Raw genomic sequence first — 20,263 nt, 5'->3', positions numbered from 1 at the left:
AGTAAGAATCAATAATACCGAGAGCCTTCTTTGTCAGTAATTAACATGAAAACAAAGATTGATATTTCTGTGTAAATTTCTAAATGTATTCAGTCAGAGCGGCTCAGTGCCCTCACATCACTTTTAATATCTTTCTGTATGAAGCTGCTGACACCTTCAGTCGACCCCACTCCCCCTCCAGTGAATGCTGAGTCTTAATCTATGTTTGCATTAAATATGTAAAAGGCTTTTACAGACCATGGTAGTTAAAATAATTCACATCAAGGTTGAATAAAAGTGAATCTTTGCTTTTATTATTGATTATGAAAATGAACAGGCACCTATTACATGGAGCTTGCACATCCCAGAACAAAATTTCAAATATAAATAACACACCCTCATTAGTGCTGATCACTCACAACAACCTGCAAGCTAAGAGTTCAAACCACATTGAAAAAGGAAAAAAAAACAACCTAGGAACAAAAAAAAAGGTCACATCCAAACCCTTGTAACGTGTTTGCTCGAATGTGTTTCAAATCTCTGCTGAGCCACAGTATGAAGGCTTCCTGTCCCCACACTCTAATGCTGCTGTGACTGCCTCTACACAATCATTTCAGTCCTACCGTCTGCTTCTCCCTGATCGCTGACAGCAGACAAGACCGTAACTATGAAGCTTTAAAACAAAAAAAATCATTGGTTAAATAGATGTCTTTATCAATATAGTTTTTGAGATAGCGGTGTGCTGTGGTAATCTCCTCTACAGTATAGAGTATCATCACATTCACTCATGTTCATTCAAGAAATTCACCTAAACCCTGGAAAGAAAAAAAAAAAGCAAAATGCAAAACAAACAACCCAAGATGGAAAATTCAAGTATTTCTGACTGGATGGCGATAAAACATTTGTTTAGGAATGGAGCGATTACAGTCTGAAATGACGCAAAGCCACACGGCCTCTGGAGGTGAGCTTCGTAATATCCATCCCATAAAACCATTACCTAAGTTATGCAAAGACTAAAAGTCGTCACGATGTCTGATGCCAATAAGAAAAAGTAGGGTTTTAAAATTGCATGCACCCCCACTGTAAAACTACTAAACTCTTTTTTTCTATGTTGAACCAACAGTAGTGTTTGTTTCTGTCTGTACACATCCTAATTAGCAAAAGATGCAGGCTAACGTCCAATGAAATAAAGCACTCCTATTATCATTCTGCTATAAAGTAAATGCATCCTCTGCTAATTTCTTTCACGGCATCCAACAATTTCAAGACGTATGTACAATAGTTTTAGACATGTTATCATTTTACAACATAACAGTCTCTTTTGGTGAAAATATAGTTAAATTCAAAATATCTGATAGGTATCTTTTAAGAGGTGATCTCTATATTGAAAAAAGTACCTGAGCCAAAACTCTGACCAGGGGGAATCACAAAAGCCTTGTCTCTACCTCTCCTATAAAGACACTCCTTTGTTGTCATTCGTTACCATTCAGGAGAACAAAGATTGTAATTAAATAAAATAACAATAAAAAATAAAATCAAACATACTGACCCGTTAAAACACCCCCCCTCTTTTTTCAAAGTATCAACTAGTTGAAAAACAGTACAAAAAAATACAACTCAAGACACGAAATCAAACATTTTAGAAGATTAAAGCATGAAATTAAAAAATAAAAAGTGTCATACGAATAAAAACTGCTTGTGCGACAACGTTCTATAAACGGACATTCTTAAAAGTGGAAGAGAGGCCGCTGCGCGTCTTCAGGGCTGGACACGTGAACGCAACACGAGTGCAGCCCGTGCTTTCATGAGGAGATGAACTCGACTCAGAGATCCGCGATCTGTTTTATTCCCCTCAGTACTGACGATGATCTGTCCAACAGCACAAAGAGCTGCAGCCAGGTCTCAGGTTGGAAGATGAAGAAGAAAATTGTGTTTTTCTCAGTTACAGTGTGACAAACTTTAACCCCTCAAACCTGATAAATAAGTGGAGGACTGCTTACAGAACAGCTGCAAGTCGGGGATACCATACTAATAGTGCCTTTTTAAACTACTTTCACAGTGCATAATATTTAAAACCAGATGAAGCGTTTTCTTGGGTCATGGTGGTCAGATCCCGTCCAGAAAACGATCAGATTTGGATTTCTCTTTGTAGGCCCAAGCATGCATCCATCAGTTCTTATTGCACAACACAAGGACCTTAAAATGCACCCACACAAAACAAAAAAGTAACAATAATAATCTTAAAACAGGAATAATAATTATCTCACCACAAACCACTTCGCCCGCTCACTGCATTTACTACCTTTCTGCTCAATAATGATCCGTCTGGGTGCATCTAAACGTTATTCCCGCTCTTTATATGTTACAACCGCCTGAAACATGCATCCAATCGTCCGTGGGGGGAAATGCAGTCAAGAGCCTCCAGCGCATGGTGTCCATTGTTCCAGTCAAAGGTCAGAGTTCAAAGACTGAATGATTAAAAAGTGCTTTATGTAGGTCAGTAGGACTTCTTTCTTCTACGACTATTACAAAGTTTGTACATTAGCATGTATCATCTGTGGAGGGAAACAAACAACACAATTACTTCAACAGAAGATCACATGCATGTGCTTTCTGTCTTTCTACGGTAAGTATGAGGGCGGGATTAAAGGGAAAAAAATTGATTTTAAAGCATCAAAACATTATGAGAATAAAGCTGTGAGAAAAATGTAATTATCCTCTGAGAATGACTTTGGGAGAGAAAAGAGTTGTGATGTTCGGAGATAAAGATCATAGGCTTTTGCGAATATAGTTGTCAGAGAGTAAAGCTGTTAGAGTCACAAGGATGATAAAACAAACAAAGGACACGATATTACAAACATTCATTTTTTATCTTATCAGATAAAGCCGTAGTGTGAGGCTATGTTGAGCCTTTCTATTACATTACAAAAAGAGCCAGCAGCCTGTCTTGAACTGAGGAGTGTGGATCCTGTAAAAGTTATACCTTTGGATAGGTTTAATATTTAACTGTCAGCTAATGCTGGACTTCCACCAACGCTGTGTCTGGTTTGTCTCCACTGTCACAGTACGGAGCATCTGGAGGGTTTCCCCCAGTAATTACTGAATCAATGGTTTTCTACCTCTATAATGATCCTCTCCTCATCCATGATGTCTTTCTGGTCCTCTGAAAACCTCTGACCTGTTGACTCCAGGCCTGACTCCGCTCATCACGGTGACGGTTTCTTGTTAAGTGAAATACAATCTTATGCCAACACAGTGTTTTATTCTGAAAATTAACTGGATGTTTTGATTTTGTTTTGGTGCCTGATGGCTGGCTCCAGCAATCAGCAAAAATAGAAGTCTTGAGTATCTGCTGCGGAAGGCTCCTGACCTGAAATGCAGGCAGAACAGAGCGGGGCGGAGCCAGTGGAAGTAAACACTTTGGCTGTTATCCAAACCGCCTGCTACATACCACTTAGAAATGTAGTATGCAGTACATATTGCACACAGCATTTGAAGATAGTCTGTAGTATGAATGTTCTGTTGGATCTGTTTTGCAGTATGCTGGGTCAGGCGTCGCTTCATTTCCGGTTTCAGAAAGCGGAAGTGAACGACGACCAAGCTGATTAGCATCACTTATGATTTAAAAAGTTAAGAAGTGGATCATATGGAATCTCATAATTTTTACATCACCTAAAAACTGAGTTTTCCCTGTCAAAAAAGAAGAAAAAAGAAAACACGGTGCATTGTGGGAAACAGTACGTGAGGGAGACTGGTCTGATGCATACTGATACATTTTCCCGATGAGTACGACCTCCTGGGAGTTTTGTCACATTGCAGATTTTGTTCACATACTACTGACTGAATTTTTGCCAAATCAGTACATACTGCTAGTATTGTACACAGTTTCAAAAACAGCCTCACTCGGGGAATCCACAGGATGCGTGTGCGCCGCGTTACGGCTGCGACACGGCTCTGCTCCGTCCCGGGGCTTTCGCCCTGGTCCATAGGATGCGTGTTTGGAGCGGCGCGCACTCCGGAGCAGGAAACTCAAGATCCCTCGAGAACTCCAAAACGCGCGAGAACAACACAGTATAAACTTTTCCTCGTCCATGGTGTCGGATATCTTTTGAGACTGACGTCTGGCCCGATGCCACAGGTTATGACGTAATGTTGAAGAAGTGGTGAAATTTACGATCTTGTGTTTGCACATGGTGTTTATTTTGAAAGTGAGCGGATGTTGCATACGATCCTTGTGCCTGACTTCCGGGATAGTTCGATCATTTCTGTGTCGATTGACGCGTGCTGGGCGCGGGGAGCGGCGAAAATAGACTCCCCGCGTATCTCTGGCAGAGCGGCGCGGCGGAACGCTCCAGAGACGGAGCTGAGACGCGCCGCAGCGCGCCCTGTGGACTCTAGAGCATTGACTTGAATGGGAACCTATTTGCGTAACGCGACGCATCCTGTGGATCTTGGGCTTCAGCCTCAGACTAGAACTGAGACCTATCAGCTCTGATGTCGGGACGGAGCGGAGAAAGTTTGAATACGGGTGTGGCGGAGTTAACCATAAATCTTCAGAGGCATCAATTTCACCTTTTTCATACACATCAAAACTGTGAAAAGATTGTGCAAGTGTGTGTTCTGAGAGATAGAAAATCTCATTTAAACTTATTTAGATGTGAAAAAAACACTTTCTCCTTCTAAAGCTGGGACCTTTTCTTGCAGTGTTGTAATCAGTTTCCTGGGCGGCCTTGATACTTTGTCACTGTGCTCTCACTAAATAAGGAAAGAGAAAAAACATCCAGCAGGGGGAAATACTCACCATGATACCACCATTTTGTCTTCTTTGGATTTTTGTTACACGTTCTTACATAAAAGGAGTTATCAGGCGGTCGTCTCTGCAGAAAGAGAACATTAAACACATTTAACACCAGCGTTGCATTAAGAACACACACACGTCTGTACTTTGTTCTCAGATCAGGTTCCTACCTTTTCTTTGCAGCTGGACAACATGCTGATAATGCTAAGACAAACAGATTGCACTGAGAGAGCTGGCGACCAATCTTCCGTTAGAATGGATAGACAGATGTGACCATTACTATACACGTGAGGGTGGACAGGTATATTCTCTCCTGTGAACATTACCTGCAAGAGTGACACACAGAGGAAGACATCAGAGGTTAATAAGATCAGTTACTGAACATGTGATACCAAAACATCACTCCAGCAGCCTCATTCATGGCACTCTGCTGGTCAAGTGTAAATGTTTGGAGATGACTTGAAAAATATGTGAGATGTTTGAACGGAAAGAAAGATAGCTGCAGTTTGAGCACAGGTTTAGTCCTCATGACGACATGAGGCTCTGGGATTAGGACGCAGAGGCCAGAGGGAGGTTAGAGAGGGGGGAGAGAGAGGAGAGAGAGGAGCCATGGTCTAAAGACAGTAACAGGGATGTTGTCCGGTAAAAGGGAGCATGAGTCAGGTCCAACATGGAGATATAGAAAGTGAGATGAAAGGAGAGGAACTCAGGACTGAAGTGCTGAAGTGGAGAGAAAGGGGGGAGTAAAGAGGGTGATGAAGGGTAACAATGGGTTGAGGCAGTGTGGCACCAGACAGGGCCTCACAGGAGAGTGCAGAGTCTACATCACAGAGCTGACAGGATGAGTGTTACAGATAGGAGCACAAAGTAGAGCTGGCACTGCAATGAAAACATGAAGACGAGTGAGCGGAGCGCGCTTACAGAGAGATCAAATATTTACTGGAACGTCTGATTCACTTAAAGCTCTGAAGTCTGAGCAGACAGGGCCTGAAGGTCGTCTACATGTCCCTGTACGATCTGTGTGTTACACTTCAGTTTACGTTTACACATTTTATCTTTAGATCAGACGTTCTGACAGAGAGGAGCATTCAGTCTGCTGTGATAGAGTACTTACACTAGTTAGAAAGAAGGCTGGATTCATCCCTTTTAAACTTCAATGACCCTAAAGAGTCTGCTGTATGTCAGGCTGGTGTGTCTGCAACATTATAAATATTAACAGACTATGGACATGTAGAGTTTCCTGCATGTAGACTTCACCTGGGTGTCAGAGGCAGGTATGTTCAGTAACTCATTTTGGCACAAGATATTTTTATTTTTGTCCATGAGACAACGCGACCCGTGATAAATGAATCACTGCACACTTTCTGCTCGCTCTGCGCCTGATCTTGTGATGGACACACACACACACACACACACACACACACACACACACACACACACACACACACACACACACACACACACACACACACACACACACACACACACACACTTTGTCACGTCCCTCCTGTACATGTACTGATTGTTGTTGTTTTAAAGTGCAGCTCATTGCATCAAGAAAGCGGCTACCTGGTTGATCCTGCCAGTTGCATATGCTTGTCTCAAAAATTAAAGGTGACATATCACGCTTTTTTCATCAATATATACTGGTCTAAGAGGTCCCCAAAACATGTCTTTAAAGTTTATGCTCAAAAGAACACTTTGAAATCAGATTTTGGCATGCCTGAAGAACCCTCTTCTTCAGTCCTCCTCAGAACACACTGTTTTCTCTCTGACCACGCCCCCTCAGGAAGTGGATGTGCCTCGGCTCTCCAGCACGTTGATCTAATGTTTACATGTTGGCTGAATATACACGGCTGCTCAGAGATCGCGTTACTTCAACCCTCTGAATATGATCCAGAATCTGAACCTGACGGAGAGGCGCCTGCAGCAGGACCTTTCTGAACGATTGGTCACAGATTTAGTGTTTCTTGTTGTTTTATTTATCAGTATGTAGACGTGTGTCTTGGTACACAGCTACGAACATGTAGCTATGTGGCTATGCTAACTAGCGCTAGCACTTATCCATGATAAATAGAAATCATCCACTAGATCTTCAAATCTGCAGACGTGGGGAGTAAAACCGACCTCTGCCAGAAAGGCAGCAGGACCTTTTCTGAAGGATTGGTCACAGATTTAGTGTTTCTTGTTGTTTTATTTGTCAGTATGTCGACGTGTGTCTTGGTACACAGCTAAAGCTACAACATGTAGCTATGTAGCTATGCTAACTAGCGCTAGCACTTATCCATGACAAATAAAAATCATCCACTAGATCTTCAAATCTGCAGACGTGGGGAGTAAAACCGACCTCTGCCAGAAAGGCAGCGGGACCTTTTATGAAGGATTGGTCACAGATTCTGTGTTTCTTGTTGTTTTATTTGTCAGTATGTAGACGTGTGTCTTGGTACACAGCTAAAGCTACGACATGTAGCTATGTAGCTATGCTAACTAGCGCTAGCACTTATCCATGATAAATAAAAATCATCCACTAGATCTTCAAATCTGCAGACGTGGGGAGTAAAACCGACCTTTGTGTTTATTAAGACAGCCTACAACTAGCATGCCTCCCTCCTAAGCTCCTTGTTAGCACACATTTGTGCAGGTAATGAAAAACGGAGGGGGGATTCAGTATTATTTTATACAGTCTATGGGCTGAACAAGCTCCGAGCTCTGACTCCGTGACAGACTGGATATTGTTGTTACGTAACAAAAACACGGAAGTCTGAAACGGCTCGTTTCACACACATTTACAGAAAGGTGGAGAAATCAGAACAGGGGCAGAATGGATTTTTTTCATTCTCGGGGGGTTTGTAGACATGCCAGGGACACATATTTCAGGTAGAGAACCATTAAAAAGTCAATTTTGCATGATATGTCACCTTTAAGCCATGCAAGTCTAAGTACACACGGCCGGTACAGTGAAACTGCGAATGGCCCATTAAATCGGAAGCGATGGTAAGAGCTACGCATTTAACAACAACAAGCCTTCTTTAGATGTTGTCAGGCTGCTGTTAAAACAGCTCCCAGATGGAAAGATAAATACAGCTTGAGTTTTGTTTGAAGGGGGTTAAATGAAACATCCTGTTGATGGAGAAAACCAACAGGTAGAGAGACAGAGAAGAAGAGACGGAGCGTGAAGAAGGAAGAGAGAGAGGAAGGGGGGACAGTGTTTGTGAGGAACAGGTGATAAAGCAGTGTTTTATTTTAGGGATAGAAAATAACTTAATGACCAAATGAGACTACATGCTTACAACTTCTTTGAAGTGCTTTTTATTTGCAGTATTTGTTGTTATTTTAATGTTATGATTTTATTTAAATTTACTGGTACTTATCTGATTGTATTTTATATATTTTATTGTCATGGTTTTATTTTAATTTACTGGTATATCTGATTTTGTTGATTTTATCGTCATGATTGTACTTATTTTAATGTTATGATTTTATTTTAATTTACTGGTACTTATCTGAATTTATTTTATTGATTTTATCGTCACAATTTTATTTTATATTACTGGCATTTATCTGATTTTATTTATTTGAATGTCATGATTTTATTTTGTTTTACTGGTATTATTTTATTTTTAAGTATTTCATATCACTTTCCTCTATCTTGTTTTATCCTTCTTTCATTTGATTTATTGCTGTTGTTTCTGTTTCTGTTCTTTTGTGAAGCACTGTGGGCTACATGCTTGAATCTATGAAAGGTGCTTTATAAATAAAAGTGAGCTGAGAGTTTATAATCTGAGATATTTGTTGGCATGAATAGAGTAAATATTATGCGTGACCCTTGAACCCTTGCAGTTTTGCATTGAATGAGCATACAGTACTATAAGAGGGAGGAACAGCACACAGTCTATCAGCACTCATCTGTGATCTCCTTGTCACCTCTCCTCATCTCCTCACTGGACATATAATACTCTGCAGCAGTTAACTCTGTGGTCCAACACAGGGCTTACGTAGCCTGTCCTTCCTATTTGAGAGCATGGTAACTAAGTTTATCTAATTTTCTCTACACGACTCACTCCCTATTTATAGACGGCCAAGCTCCTGATGAGTGAAACAAGATTGTTGAGTTAAACTAATCCCCTCAAACGTGGCTTGAGCGGATGCTCTGTGCCGGTGTCTCTGTCAGTGATTCCTGGCTCCAATGTTTCCGAGCCTAAATTCATTCCACCATCGATGCAGAGCCGCTGTGTTTCATGTGATCATTCCAGGCAGACAGACGGTGGACACAGACCAGGGTTTAGCCAGTTTACACTTTTTGATCTTATTTGGAAACGGGCACAGTTCACCGTACCTCCAGGACTGCTTTTCTAATCTCTGTTGTGATGTAAAGTTCATTCTCTGAATTACTCTGAGAGTGGATTACAGACATTTAAACTGGAAGGCCACGCTGTCTGGCTTTGTTTTTCTGAATTGTGTATTACATGAGCTCATTGAGTCACCCGAGTGAGCGTCAGACCATGAGGTTTATGAATTAATTTCAACTATTCAACAAGAGAATGTTTGAAAGTTCAGTTTCATATTAAAGAAAGAGCTTGGACATTAGTAAAACAAACCCTTCCCACATTCTCCTGAATGATTTAGCACTCAGCGTTGTGTCGGTGTTAAGTATCTTTTTATTATCTTGGAATATTTGCTCATGCTTTTTGAAGCTTTCTGTCTCTATCCCCGGGTGTTTTGTGCTCATTATTTAAAACCTGTTGTTTGGTCCGAGGCACTGTGTAACCTGTGTTGAAAAAGGTTCAATGCCTAACAAAGTGTGCTGACTTCACGACTTACTGTGTGCATTTTTCGCCCTGTATACAATGGCACATGGAGCACACTGACGTAGCGCTTTTTAAGAGAAGAGAACACACAGAGAAACTTCTTCTTACCTGAGGTGAATCAAATGGATATCGACTACTAAATTTGAACAGCAGCTGAAATTTCTCTCCTTCATACAGTGTGCCAGGTGCTCCCTCCATGTCTACAATCCACCTGAAATCAAAGGGACACAATCAGATCATGGTAACATTTCACTCAAACACAGAGCATGGATTATTCAACACACACAGAAAACGTTCAACTTTGTTTACAGCTCAGATTCAAAGAGCTCAGGCTTCATGACCTCAAACCATGAGGGAGCTCAGCTTTCTGAGCGGCTGATCACCTGTTCCAGGTAAACTTTTTACCAATAACCCGAGCTTTCAGAACTTTACTCAAGCTGGATCATGGAATGTTGTTGATTTGCCTAAACGTTTCACCACTTCAACTTCTGCTATAAGGATAATGAAGATAGGTATACTATAGTTATCCTCATTCACTCACAAGATCAGGGGACCACTTCCTTTAACAACCAACCGTTACTGTGCGTTTAACACAAGACCATGCTGTTGCCTCTTAAATCACTCAATCACACGAGTTCAATAAATGTACAGTCATTGTAAAGACTCAAGTCTACGCAAGTTCTCGTCAGGTGGCGTGAATGGAGTGAGCTGTACATGCGAATGGCACAAATTCTCAACTCGCTTCATTCACTTATTCGTGAGAGTTGAAAAATCTGATCTTCAGCTAATCATTCACGCCGCCAATCAGCCTCCAGATCCTCCAATAATGTATGACCTAATGGACAGGCAAAGGTTTATTCATCTGGAAAATATAGGTTGTACTAGCAAGTTAGCACTGCCCCAGTTAGCATCACCGGCTTCCACTCGCATTGTAGTCGAGCTCAACCTTGTTTGGTGACAACAGACTGGAGCAACGTTGGAAGGGAACCCCTCCCTTCTCCCAAGATTTGCGTCTTTGTGTACTCGCAAGTGGAGCGAGTTATTTGCGTGGATTGCGTCTGATGTGAACATAACATTAAAGCTCTCAACAGCTACCCTTTTAGTTCTGTTAAATTGTAATATGACAGATTAAATAGATTAATCTTATTTAATCTATTTGTGTTTATTTGTTTATTTTCATTATCATTATTTGCTGCAATTTTATTTGTTTGTTTATTCTTTTTTTGTCTTTCCTGTTTGTTGATTGAAGCAGATACACACATTTTCTGTTTTGTGTGTTTATGAAATTCTGTAAATGTATGAATGTTGTAAAATAAAAAAAGAAAAAAGCCATACAATTGTAATTCTAAATTCTAGAAATTCTAAGATGTTCGTGGTCCCCAAAAAATGAACCCTGGTGACTTTGGTGACCCTCTGACTTTTAATTAGGGATGTACATTTTAAGTATTTTCCGTGATCGATTTTTGGAAATTTTAACGATCAATTATCGATTAATTGATAAAAAAAAAACATTATTATTCTTACGTCAAAAACAATTCCAAATAGGTTGTTTTCCCCCTAAATTTTATTTTCTACAGCAACAAAATGCATAAAACTGACGGGATTGAATACGGGCACACGTTTGACACGCAGAATATCAACGATCAGGCTCATTAAAATATTCTCCGCAGACATAATCTTATAAAGTGAAGGCTCATAATACTAACAGAAAAGTACTTCAGACTCACAGTGTCCAGATTTCTGTATCCTCGTTCTTATTGAGAAAAATAAACATGTGTATTCGATCAGGTGTCAGCCAGGAGCATAACCGGGTCATAATCAGTCCCGCTGGAGAAAAGCCCAGACGGCTCTGATGTTGCTGGTCTGTAAACGTAGCGTACCAGAATTTCCCACCTGTCTGTTGCCTTCGTATCCAAAGGTGAGAAATATCCTGTTTAAAGCTGTCAACCTTTGTGTCCGTGTTATTTTTGGCAGCAGTTGCGTATTAAAGCGCACGTGGAGACCTGACGCACAGCCGCAGCCGCCAGCTGAGCGTCTCCGCTCCACCTTTAGCTGATTCACATCGAAACATGCTTTAAACTTAAAACACCTCCCTGATAGATGAGTGTAATATGAGACCACATGATGTTTGTTCCACGTGACGGAAAATTGATAACAAAAATGTGTGTTTCGAGTAATTTCTTAACAATCAATTAATCGATAATCGATTAATTGTGGTCATCCCTACTTTTAATCTTTTAAAAGTTTCAATTAATTGGGCGCGGACTTAACCTAATGGTTAAGTTGTGTGCCCATGTAGTAGGGATGGGCAATGATTTTCAAATATTCGTTCACCTTGTAAAAATCGATGAGTTACTTTGAATATTGTCTCATTTTAAAAGGAACATTTTTCATCGTTTCTACCAGTGCCTGGTTGTAACACGGTGTTCCCGACAGACGGTGGCGTTAGAGCGTCTTAAAGCTGTTTGCTAACCGCATTAAATAACAGAAGAAGAAAAAGAAAACATTTGCAACCGGCGATTTTCTCCATTTCTGAATCTCATACTACTACACACGTATTTCCAGACACTGAACATGGCTGTAAAATGTAAACGACACAAACACCACGCTGCATCGCAGGAACACCTACGTAACAATCCAGACAGACCCTGCAAGTGCCCGCTACTAGCAGCACCTCATCCTGCTGCTGGTTAACTTGACTGCCACATAAACAGGCTGTTAATGGGATGTGTGTGTGTGTGTGTGTGTGTGTGTGTGTGTGTGTGTGTGTGTGTGTGTGTGTGTGTGTGTGTGTGTGTGTGTGTGTGTGTGTGTGTGTGATTATTTGAATAATCGTGGAATAGATGCCAGTGATTATGGAATAGTGTTTTGGCTTGAAATGCTCATCCCTACCATGTAGTGGGCTGCCTGGGTCTGAATCCATTCTGCGGCCTCTTCCTGCGTGTCATTCCCACACTCTCTCCCAGTTTCCTAAACTATCCGGTGTCTTCTCCTCTATAAATAAGAAGGTGTAAAGGCCCCAAAATATATTTGAAAACAAAGTTTCACTTCATCCAACACATGTAAACATGTATCACCTGCTCCCTGCACGAATGAACAACATTCTCTTCAGCCTCAGCTCAGTCTGCATCACTTTCTAATTAGTGATGTGTTCAGGTAATGTTGTACATGTGACCTCCTGTCAGAGCCATTGCCATGGTCACAGTCTTTAGGTCTAAATCTCTGGTGATAAATAAAGCTCTGTGCGCTCCATGTCATCGTTGTGAGTACATCAGTTGGAAAGCAGGACAACATGACTTGCATCCACATCTTATTCACAGTAATGAAAGAACCACACACTGTGGGAGCTGCTGCTGCAGTAAGTGTGTAATCAAAAGCTTGAAGTCTGACTGATTCCAGTGAGCAGTCAGCTGGGTTATGACAGCGGCTCAGAAATAATGTGATACTCTTATTGATCTGGTGGACAAATCTATTTTCGCCTCTGTGGCCTTGTTACAGAACTATGCTGACAGAGCTGCCAGGGATTCAATGTCTTGCTGGGAATGAGAGACAACTGTGAACGCGGTGGGTTGAAGCTGGCTCTTTCAAGTGAAGGACAACCTGTCTGCTCAACGTGCAGCTTCTCCACGGCCGGGAAATAGAGGCCGGGTGTTGCTTCACTCTGGCCGGTGGCTTCTCTCAGCACAAACCTCAGAGGAGGAGAAAAAGGAACAGTGATGGCAGCAGCAGCATAATCTCTGGCCTAATTTCCTCCATAAAAAGGACACCAAAGAGACTTGTGGCTGTTGTTCTGATACATAGCCTTGTGTCTCCTTCAAATCTAGCCTCAGGCATATGATCATTTAGGCCACTGTACAAGGTCACTGCAGCTTGAAGCTGCCCCCTCACAAAGTCCGGCGGTCAAAGCCTCTCTAAAGAGAGCTTCATTTTTCTTCCAGCCAGAGGCAGCCTCACTGAGTTACACCTGATGCAGCCCACGCCGAACACAGCCAAGGACTCGGAGGACACAATGCTCAGAGTGCTCAGATTTCCCATAGCCTGGAGATTACATGATCGGGCAAACTGAAATAACAACTGAGCCACTTAGAGAAAGAGGGCGATGACAATATCGGGGACGACTCTCATCCAGCCTGAACACTCTGACCTGAATGAAAAAGCAGTTTAATGTTAGTAATCAATGATTCTCAGACGCTTCAGCAGGAAACAAACGTCACCAGCAGCTGAGAGCTCCACAGTTGCTAGGGTTAGCATAGCTTGTTTCTAAGCGCTCCTCGATATAGATTAGGCTTCCTTTGGTGTTCAATGTAAACAAGGCTGTGAACGGGAGAAACTCCCATAGAGGTCTCCTCCTCTCAGAAACAAAACAACACAATCTCTGACGCTCTTCAGTGACGGAGGAGCAAGAGGATCCACAAACGTGTCTTAACACAAAGTGATTGCTTATTATCAATTTATTGTGTTTAATACTTGATTCTGATTGGTCAACACTACATAGCAATGGTCTGTTATTTCTTGTGAGAACATTGTTGCTGTGAGAACAAATTAATGCCAGGGACAACCTGATCTCACATGTTAAAACAACCACATGAGAGGAGTCTGGGACATTTCACCTCCGCCTGTTGACACTGTGGCAACAACACTTCTGTTAGGACTCTAAATCTGAAACAAGATGGGGATTATTTCTAGGTGTCGAATGAGGGATGCGCCTATAAAGCCTGGTTTATCTGCTGTGTCCGTAAGGTGCATTTTGACCAAGAGTTCCAGGGTCTTTAAACCCCCAGAACTACTTTCCCCAGAACTAAATTTAGATTGTGCAATATTTCATGGCAGATAGACTGAATCAACACATGAGAGGAGATAAGAGGGAGTAGCAAAGACGTTTCAACACGGCTTTAAAATCCTCTGCCAAAAGGCCGTGGCAGAGATCGGCCGGTGTTTTGGTTTAAACCACGACCCAGTTAACTGGAGGCTCTCAACCGGATGCATCCCTCATAAACGTCTTTAGAAGATCATTAAATATCTGATGAGGATATTTTGAAATCTTCATAAAAAACTAAACTGGTTTGCATTCCCAGGAACTCCCTCTGTGTTTCAACAGCTGTGTAAACTCCACAAACACTGGCACGTTCAGCTGAAGGTCTCCAGTTTACAGGGTCGCTTTTAAAACCATAACACCGGGAGAGACGCATCCGTGGACGGTTTAGAGAAGACTACTGTTACAAGCTGCTAAATCAAGACAATCACAGCTTCTTCTTTTGAAAAGTACACACACATACAAAAAAAGATAGAACAAATACAAACGAATGAAAGAAAGAGAAATCAAGTGAATCACAGATGTGTGTGATGTTATTGTGGACGGTGGGCAGGATAAAAACACTGAGGTTAATCTACCAATCAGACACGTTCAGCATTGCAGGCGCTGCCCCCCGAAAGCCCCGGGACCTTTGAAAAGTACTACCCCCCAAGCAGGGGCTTTTCAGGGGGAGATTAACTACCCCTGAACTAAATTTAGACCCTGGGTCCTCTGATCGAAACTCACATAGCTCAGGGGTAAAGTCCCTAGTTCTGGGGTAAAGTTCCTGTGGTCATACGGTAATTATCCCGCTTATTACCTGGCCACTAACTTAAAATACAAACACGTTGTCAAAAACATTAATTCAAATATTATTTTATTGATTTTAAAATGATTTATGTTAACAGTTTTAAAAAAATAATCCCAGTGATACCACGTCATTTAGCCTTCCATGGTGATATTCTTATCTGCCTGTTAAATGTAACGGACTTCTTTTCAGTGGATTGTTTTGACAGGAATGCCTGAGATCAGTTTGACTCTGGTGCTGCTCATGTTAGTGAATGTTAATAACCGCTGTCAAGGGGTTTTCAAGGGGTTTTGACCAATCAGAATCAAGCTTCTTACACAACCGGAAGATAAGGAAGAAAGCCAGGTAATAACAGATTTTAAATTCTTGTTTCAGTCTCAGGAAGAAGAGAAATGTCATCTGAACATCTCTATGAGACTCTGCTGCAGTGCTTAAAGCAGCAGTTTCCTTGTTTGTAATGACTGACCCATTACAGCATCAAGCTAAGCCAGCTGTTAGATCACACAGTCAACTGAAAGATTTTAATCTAATGAGCAGCGCTGAAAGACAAAGTGTCCCAACACACATAACACCTTATCTCCACCTCATGCACATCATTGTTTGTTATTATTAAAGGGATAATCTTCATTTCTACATGAAGCAGGAACACAGTATGTTTCTTTCTCCACAGTGACATGCAGGACTAAACAAGAAAGTCCTGACTCCTGTCAGTCACAATGTCACTACACACCCCCGGGCCAAATAGACCTTTAAACGTCAGAGTTCAAGTAAAATACAAGCCACACCCCGTGAATACCACGACAAGCCTGGGATGAAGTGAGCGAGGAAGCTAGACAAACTGGTTTCAGAGACTCGTCTGCTCCACAAAAACAAAACATTTGCTCATTGTGATCAGACTATTGTTATCTCACGAGGAGATGCAGACGTAATGGATGTTGCATTGTTACACAGTGTTCTTGCATGCTGTGAGGCCGTGTAACGCCTTATTTAAATATGAGTCTGATGAGTACAACCAGGTAGTGACTGTCCACGACCTTTGAATGACGGACAGACACTTCTCTCAGATCCATCTTAAAGACCACAAACTCAACAAAATGGACTCACTCAGTCAGTCAATATAATCACAGGCTTTTAAGGGAGCACCAAGAAACCCAGACGGAAAGGTCAGCTAAGTAGCCTCCGCTCCGTGCTACCCTAGCCCGACTGCTGCATGCCAGCGACTAAATATTTTATGAGGATGAATAGTGACACTGTGCATTAGAGACTCTCCACTGAGGGGCCGGAGCTGCCAGTGTCTGGAATGACCCGAATTCCTCCTCACCAGTCGCTGCTGAGAGGACACACAAGAGATCTGTGTGTGTGTGTGTGTGTGTGTGTGTGTGTGTGTGTGTGTGTGTGTGTGTGTGTGTGTGTGTGTGCTGAAAACCTCCTACTACTTCTGTTATAACAGCTTCTTCACGAGCATGCTCACCACACGGCCCCGTCACAGTGACGAGACGTGGGATTTTACAGAGCCGCACTCCATTTGTGTTTAGTCATTGATATTAGTCACCCCGTTTGAAGAAGGCTGCAGGTGGAGGTGTCGGGTCTTTACTGTCCTTCATGTGAGAAAACAAATGAGTTGAATGAAACATGAAGTAACTTACTGTGTGATGGTGTTCTGTACACTTTTTTCGTTAAGCGTCATTCCCGGGGGTGGATCATTCTGCAGGGCTAATAATTCCTTTTGTAGCCTTTTCTGTTGGAGACAAAGAGATTGATTTGATTAGAAAATGATGACATGAAGTATCAGCATGACAATAATAATAAATAACATATAAAAGGAGAAAGAAATGGCATTATGTAAAGGTTTTCCTTCATTTTATGACCATACTGACACCACGACTAGAGTGCCTGAAGGACATCAAGGCATGGATGGCTTTTAACATTATAAACTTAAATAAAGATCAAACTGAGGTCATGGTGTTTGGACCCAGTCAAGCCAGTGGTGTCTCTCCTATAGACCTGGGTTCCCTGCAGACTTATGTAAAAACTATAGTCTCAAACCTTGGTGTAAAATGGACAGCGATTTTAAACTTGATAAACTCAGTAGTTGAAACCAGTTTTTATCATCTGAGGCTTTTATCCAAAATTAAATATGTTGTATCTTTTAATGATTTTGAGCGCTTGATTCATTCTTTTATCTCGACCCATTAGGACGACTGTGATGCACATTACACTGGCGTTAACCACGCCTCCCTCGCTCGCTTACAGTTAGTCCAAAACACGGCTGCTTGCCTTTTAACAGGAACCCGCAAGCATGAACATATCAGCCCCATTCTCGCCTCCCTGCACCGGCTCCCTGTCCATTTTAAGATGAATTTGAAGATTTGAATATTTGTTTTTAAGTCACTAAATGGTCTGGCACCTCAGTACATCTCTGACCTCATACACATCTACACACCCTCCAGAGCACTGAGGTCTGCTGATCAGATGCGTCTTTTCCATAGACTGTATAAAATATGGACGTAGTATCCGTGACGTCATCCATCTGTTTCTGAAGCGCTGTTTTGAGGCCAATCGGCGGCGGCAGCCATATTGGAGATGTTGAGCTTAACCTAACTGCTGTCGAGCGAGTGTGACGTAAAGAGGCGGGATTTGAGCCTCCTTGCCAACAGCTACAGTGTTCCCGCCTGTCAATCAAGTCAGCTGTGCCTCTCATTAGAAGATTCGTAATCTAAATATCTTTGAAATTGCAGCGTAATAAAAAAAATTCACCCCGGTACAGTGAGAGCACATCGAGAAATGAACTATCCAGACTACACTTGTCTTTTGTACCAGGCTGTAAACATGTTTATTTCTGCTGTAAAGATCGGCTTTTTTGAATTGGTGTGTATGTGGTTTCTGGTACTTCCGGAGCCAGCCTCAAGTGGATCCTCGATGGACTGCAGTTTTTATAACTTTTGCATTAGACTCTTATTTTTAGACCTCTTGGGTAGCTCCTAAACTGTGGAATGAGCTACCCATCCAAGTCAAAATGCACCCCACCCTGGATACTTTTAAATCCAGTCTTAAAACTCTTTTTTACTCCTTGGCTTTTTATACAGCATGAGAGTTTGAGTTGTGCCCTTGTTTCTTTTAATTTACTGTATTCTAAATTGGACTATTATTTATTTCTACTGTTTGTATTTGTTGTGCAGCACTTTGGTAACCTTGTTGTGCTATATAAATAAAATTGATTTGATACTGACGTAAATGATCAATGTTATGGTGCGTTCAATGGCGGCACGATTATTCCCATTACCTACATGTACTCAACTCCACCCTGACTCATATGACTCATTTTTAACGCATTTATATGAAACAATGTATGACAGGTGTACGGATAAGAGTCACACGTAGGCGACAACCACAGTCAATCACTTACAGTAGTTTATAAAGTCGTGTGTTCGTGTTTTTAGATGAGACTAATGTCATCGATGCACCTGTTCACACTGTAACACTCAATCTGCGCACTGTCGTTAGCTAGCTTACGTCAACGTAACACAAACAGCCGCTAGCACTCCTTTACAAAATCTAAAATTAAACTTAACACATCGTATCCCTGAGAAACCTTGTATTTGTTGCTGCGGAAACATCCCATCGCCACTGTGTACATATAAAGCTGTATCCAGGCAGCTGGTTTCTATGTTAGCCTCTCCTGTGGATGATGATGATGGGCTAGTTGTGTTGCTAGCTAAGACCCAGCGCTTCTTTGCTGATAAATCTCATCGCTTTAACCTTCATGTCATGGCTAGTTCGAACAAAGACACGTACGGGAGTAAAGTGGGCTGTAAACTAGCAGTGAAGACAACAATGAAGGTCAGGTAAAATGTAAATATGCGGCCGCTGGAGCTTGTATTCTTACCTGCATGGACGCCATGATGGAAACCCCCCTGCATCAGCGCGGAGAGGAGGACTGACGTCAAGGCGTCACGTGACACGAGGAGTTGTTTTGACAGAAGAAAACAAACCGTCACAGCAAGGATCCCGGTCTGCTCTCACTCTTTTTGGGTCGTCGGATTTTAAGCTACCCTCCCAAACATATCTTATTGTCCTATCAAATATAAGTAAATAAAACCATGTGGTATTTAAATCTACTGAGGTCACACAGGACATTAAGGAGGCGGGGGTCAATGACCGCTGCTGAAAGAGGGAGGAGAGAAGACCTGCCTCTCATCCCTGATACCCAGAAACACAACATATATATACTTTATTTCAGACCCATAGGTCCATATCAGCACAAGAATAATATAAAAGACTAGAAGTAAGAAAAATACATGTCAAGCAATAAATAAAAAGATCAGATAACTACAGTTTACACATTCATCTTTATCACTTTTTATTATCACGGCCCATGCCTGTGGAACACCCGACATGAAGATCTGAGTGCTGCACAGAACATATATTTATATATATATATATATATATATATATATATATATATATAACATATTTAAAAGCAAACTCAAGATCTACCTTTTTAGTCTTGCTTTTAACTGACTTTTATTCTTACCTGTTTTATTTATTTATTTATTTATCTATTTATTTATTATCTAGTTCAAATTTTAGTCACGTTATTCTACTTTATTTATTTATGTACTTATTTATTTATTTTAAGAATAGCATCTTATTTTCTTGTAATGGTTTAATATTTTAGTGTTTTATTAGAAATCTGTTTTATTTTGGTGATTTTAATTTCCTGTGTTGAGTTTTAACATCTTATTTTACCTCCAGTGTTTCCTCATTAATATATCATGAGTGTTTCCCTATTTTATACAGTCTATGGTGTTTCCTCAGTTCGCTCAGCAACTTCTTTTTTATTTTAATTTTATTATTATTGTTGCATATTGTGTTCTTAACCTTAGGATTGTGGGGTGGGTGTGGGTGTGGGGTCGGGATCATTTCCTTAATTTATTCTAATTTAGGTTGTTTTTATGTACAACACTTTGTGTTACAATGTCATTTTATGAAAATAGCTTTATAAATAAAGTCTGATTTATTAATGAAAACACAAAAAGGCATGGTTCTAGTGTTTCCAAAAAAAATAAAAATACCAT

The 20,263-nt window shown here is 41.2% G+C and overlaps 1 protein-coding gene across 2 annotated transcripts; it reads right to left on the bottom strand.

Annotated features, from left to right (window-relative positions):
* Window positions 1-271: 271 nt before the first annotated feature.
* Window positions 272-19,378, bottom strand: flj11011l (probable ubiquitin-conjugating enzyme E2 W-B). Of its 2 annotated transcripts, none has more exons than XM_034706422.1 (6): window positions 19,072-19,378; window positions 16,832-16,923; window positions 9,694-9,796; window positions 4,948-5,103; window positions 4,781-4,856; window positions 272-2,534 (listed from the first exon to the last, which is right to left on the bottom strand). In XM_034706422.1, the coding sequence occupies exons 1-6, from the start codon at window positions 19,084-19,086 to the stop codon at window positions 2,521-2,523; spliced, it is 456 nt and encodes a 151-aa protein (XP_034562313.1). In that variant the 5' UTR covers window positions 19,087-19,378; the 3' UTR covers window positions 272-2,520. The 2 variants fall into 2 exon arrangements, with proteins under 2 accessions (XP_034562313.1, XP_034562314.1); XM_034706423.1 differs by lacking the exon at window positions 272-2,534 and adding an exon at window positions 4,598-4,734 and having other exon boundaries at window positions 4,830-4,856; window positions 19,072-19,200.
* Window positions 19,379-20,263: the final 885 nt, after the last annotated feature.

Source organism: Notolabrus celidotus, chromosome 17 (assembly GCF_009762535.1).
Source record: "Notolabrus celidotus isolate fNotCel1 chromosome 17, fNotCel1.pri, whole genome shotgun sequence".
Classification (NCBI taxonomy): Eukaryota; Metazoa; Chordata; class Actinopteri; order Labriformes; family Labridae; genus Notolabrus; species Notolabrus celidotus.
The sequence above is the reverse complement of the archived record's forward strand: the minus strand, read 5'-3'. Positions and strand labels throughout refer to the sequence as shown.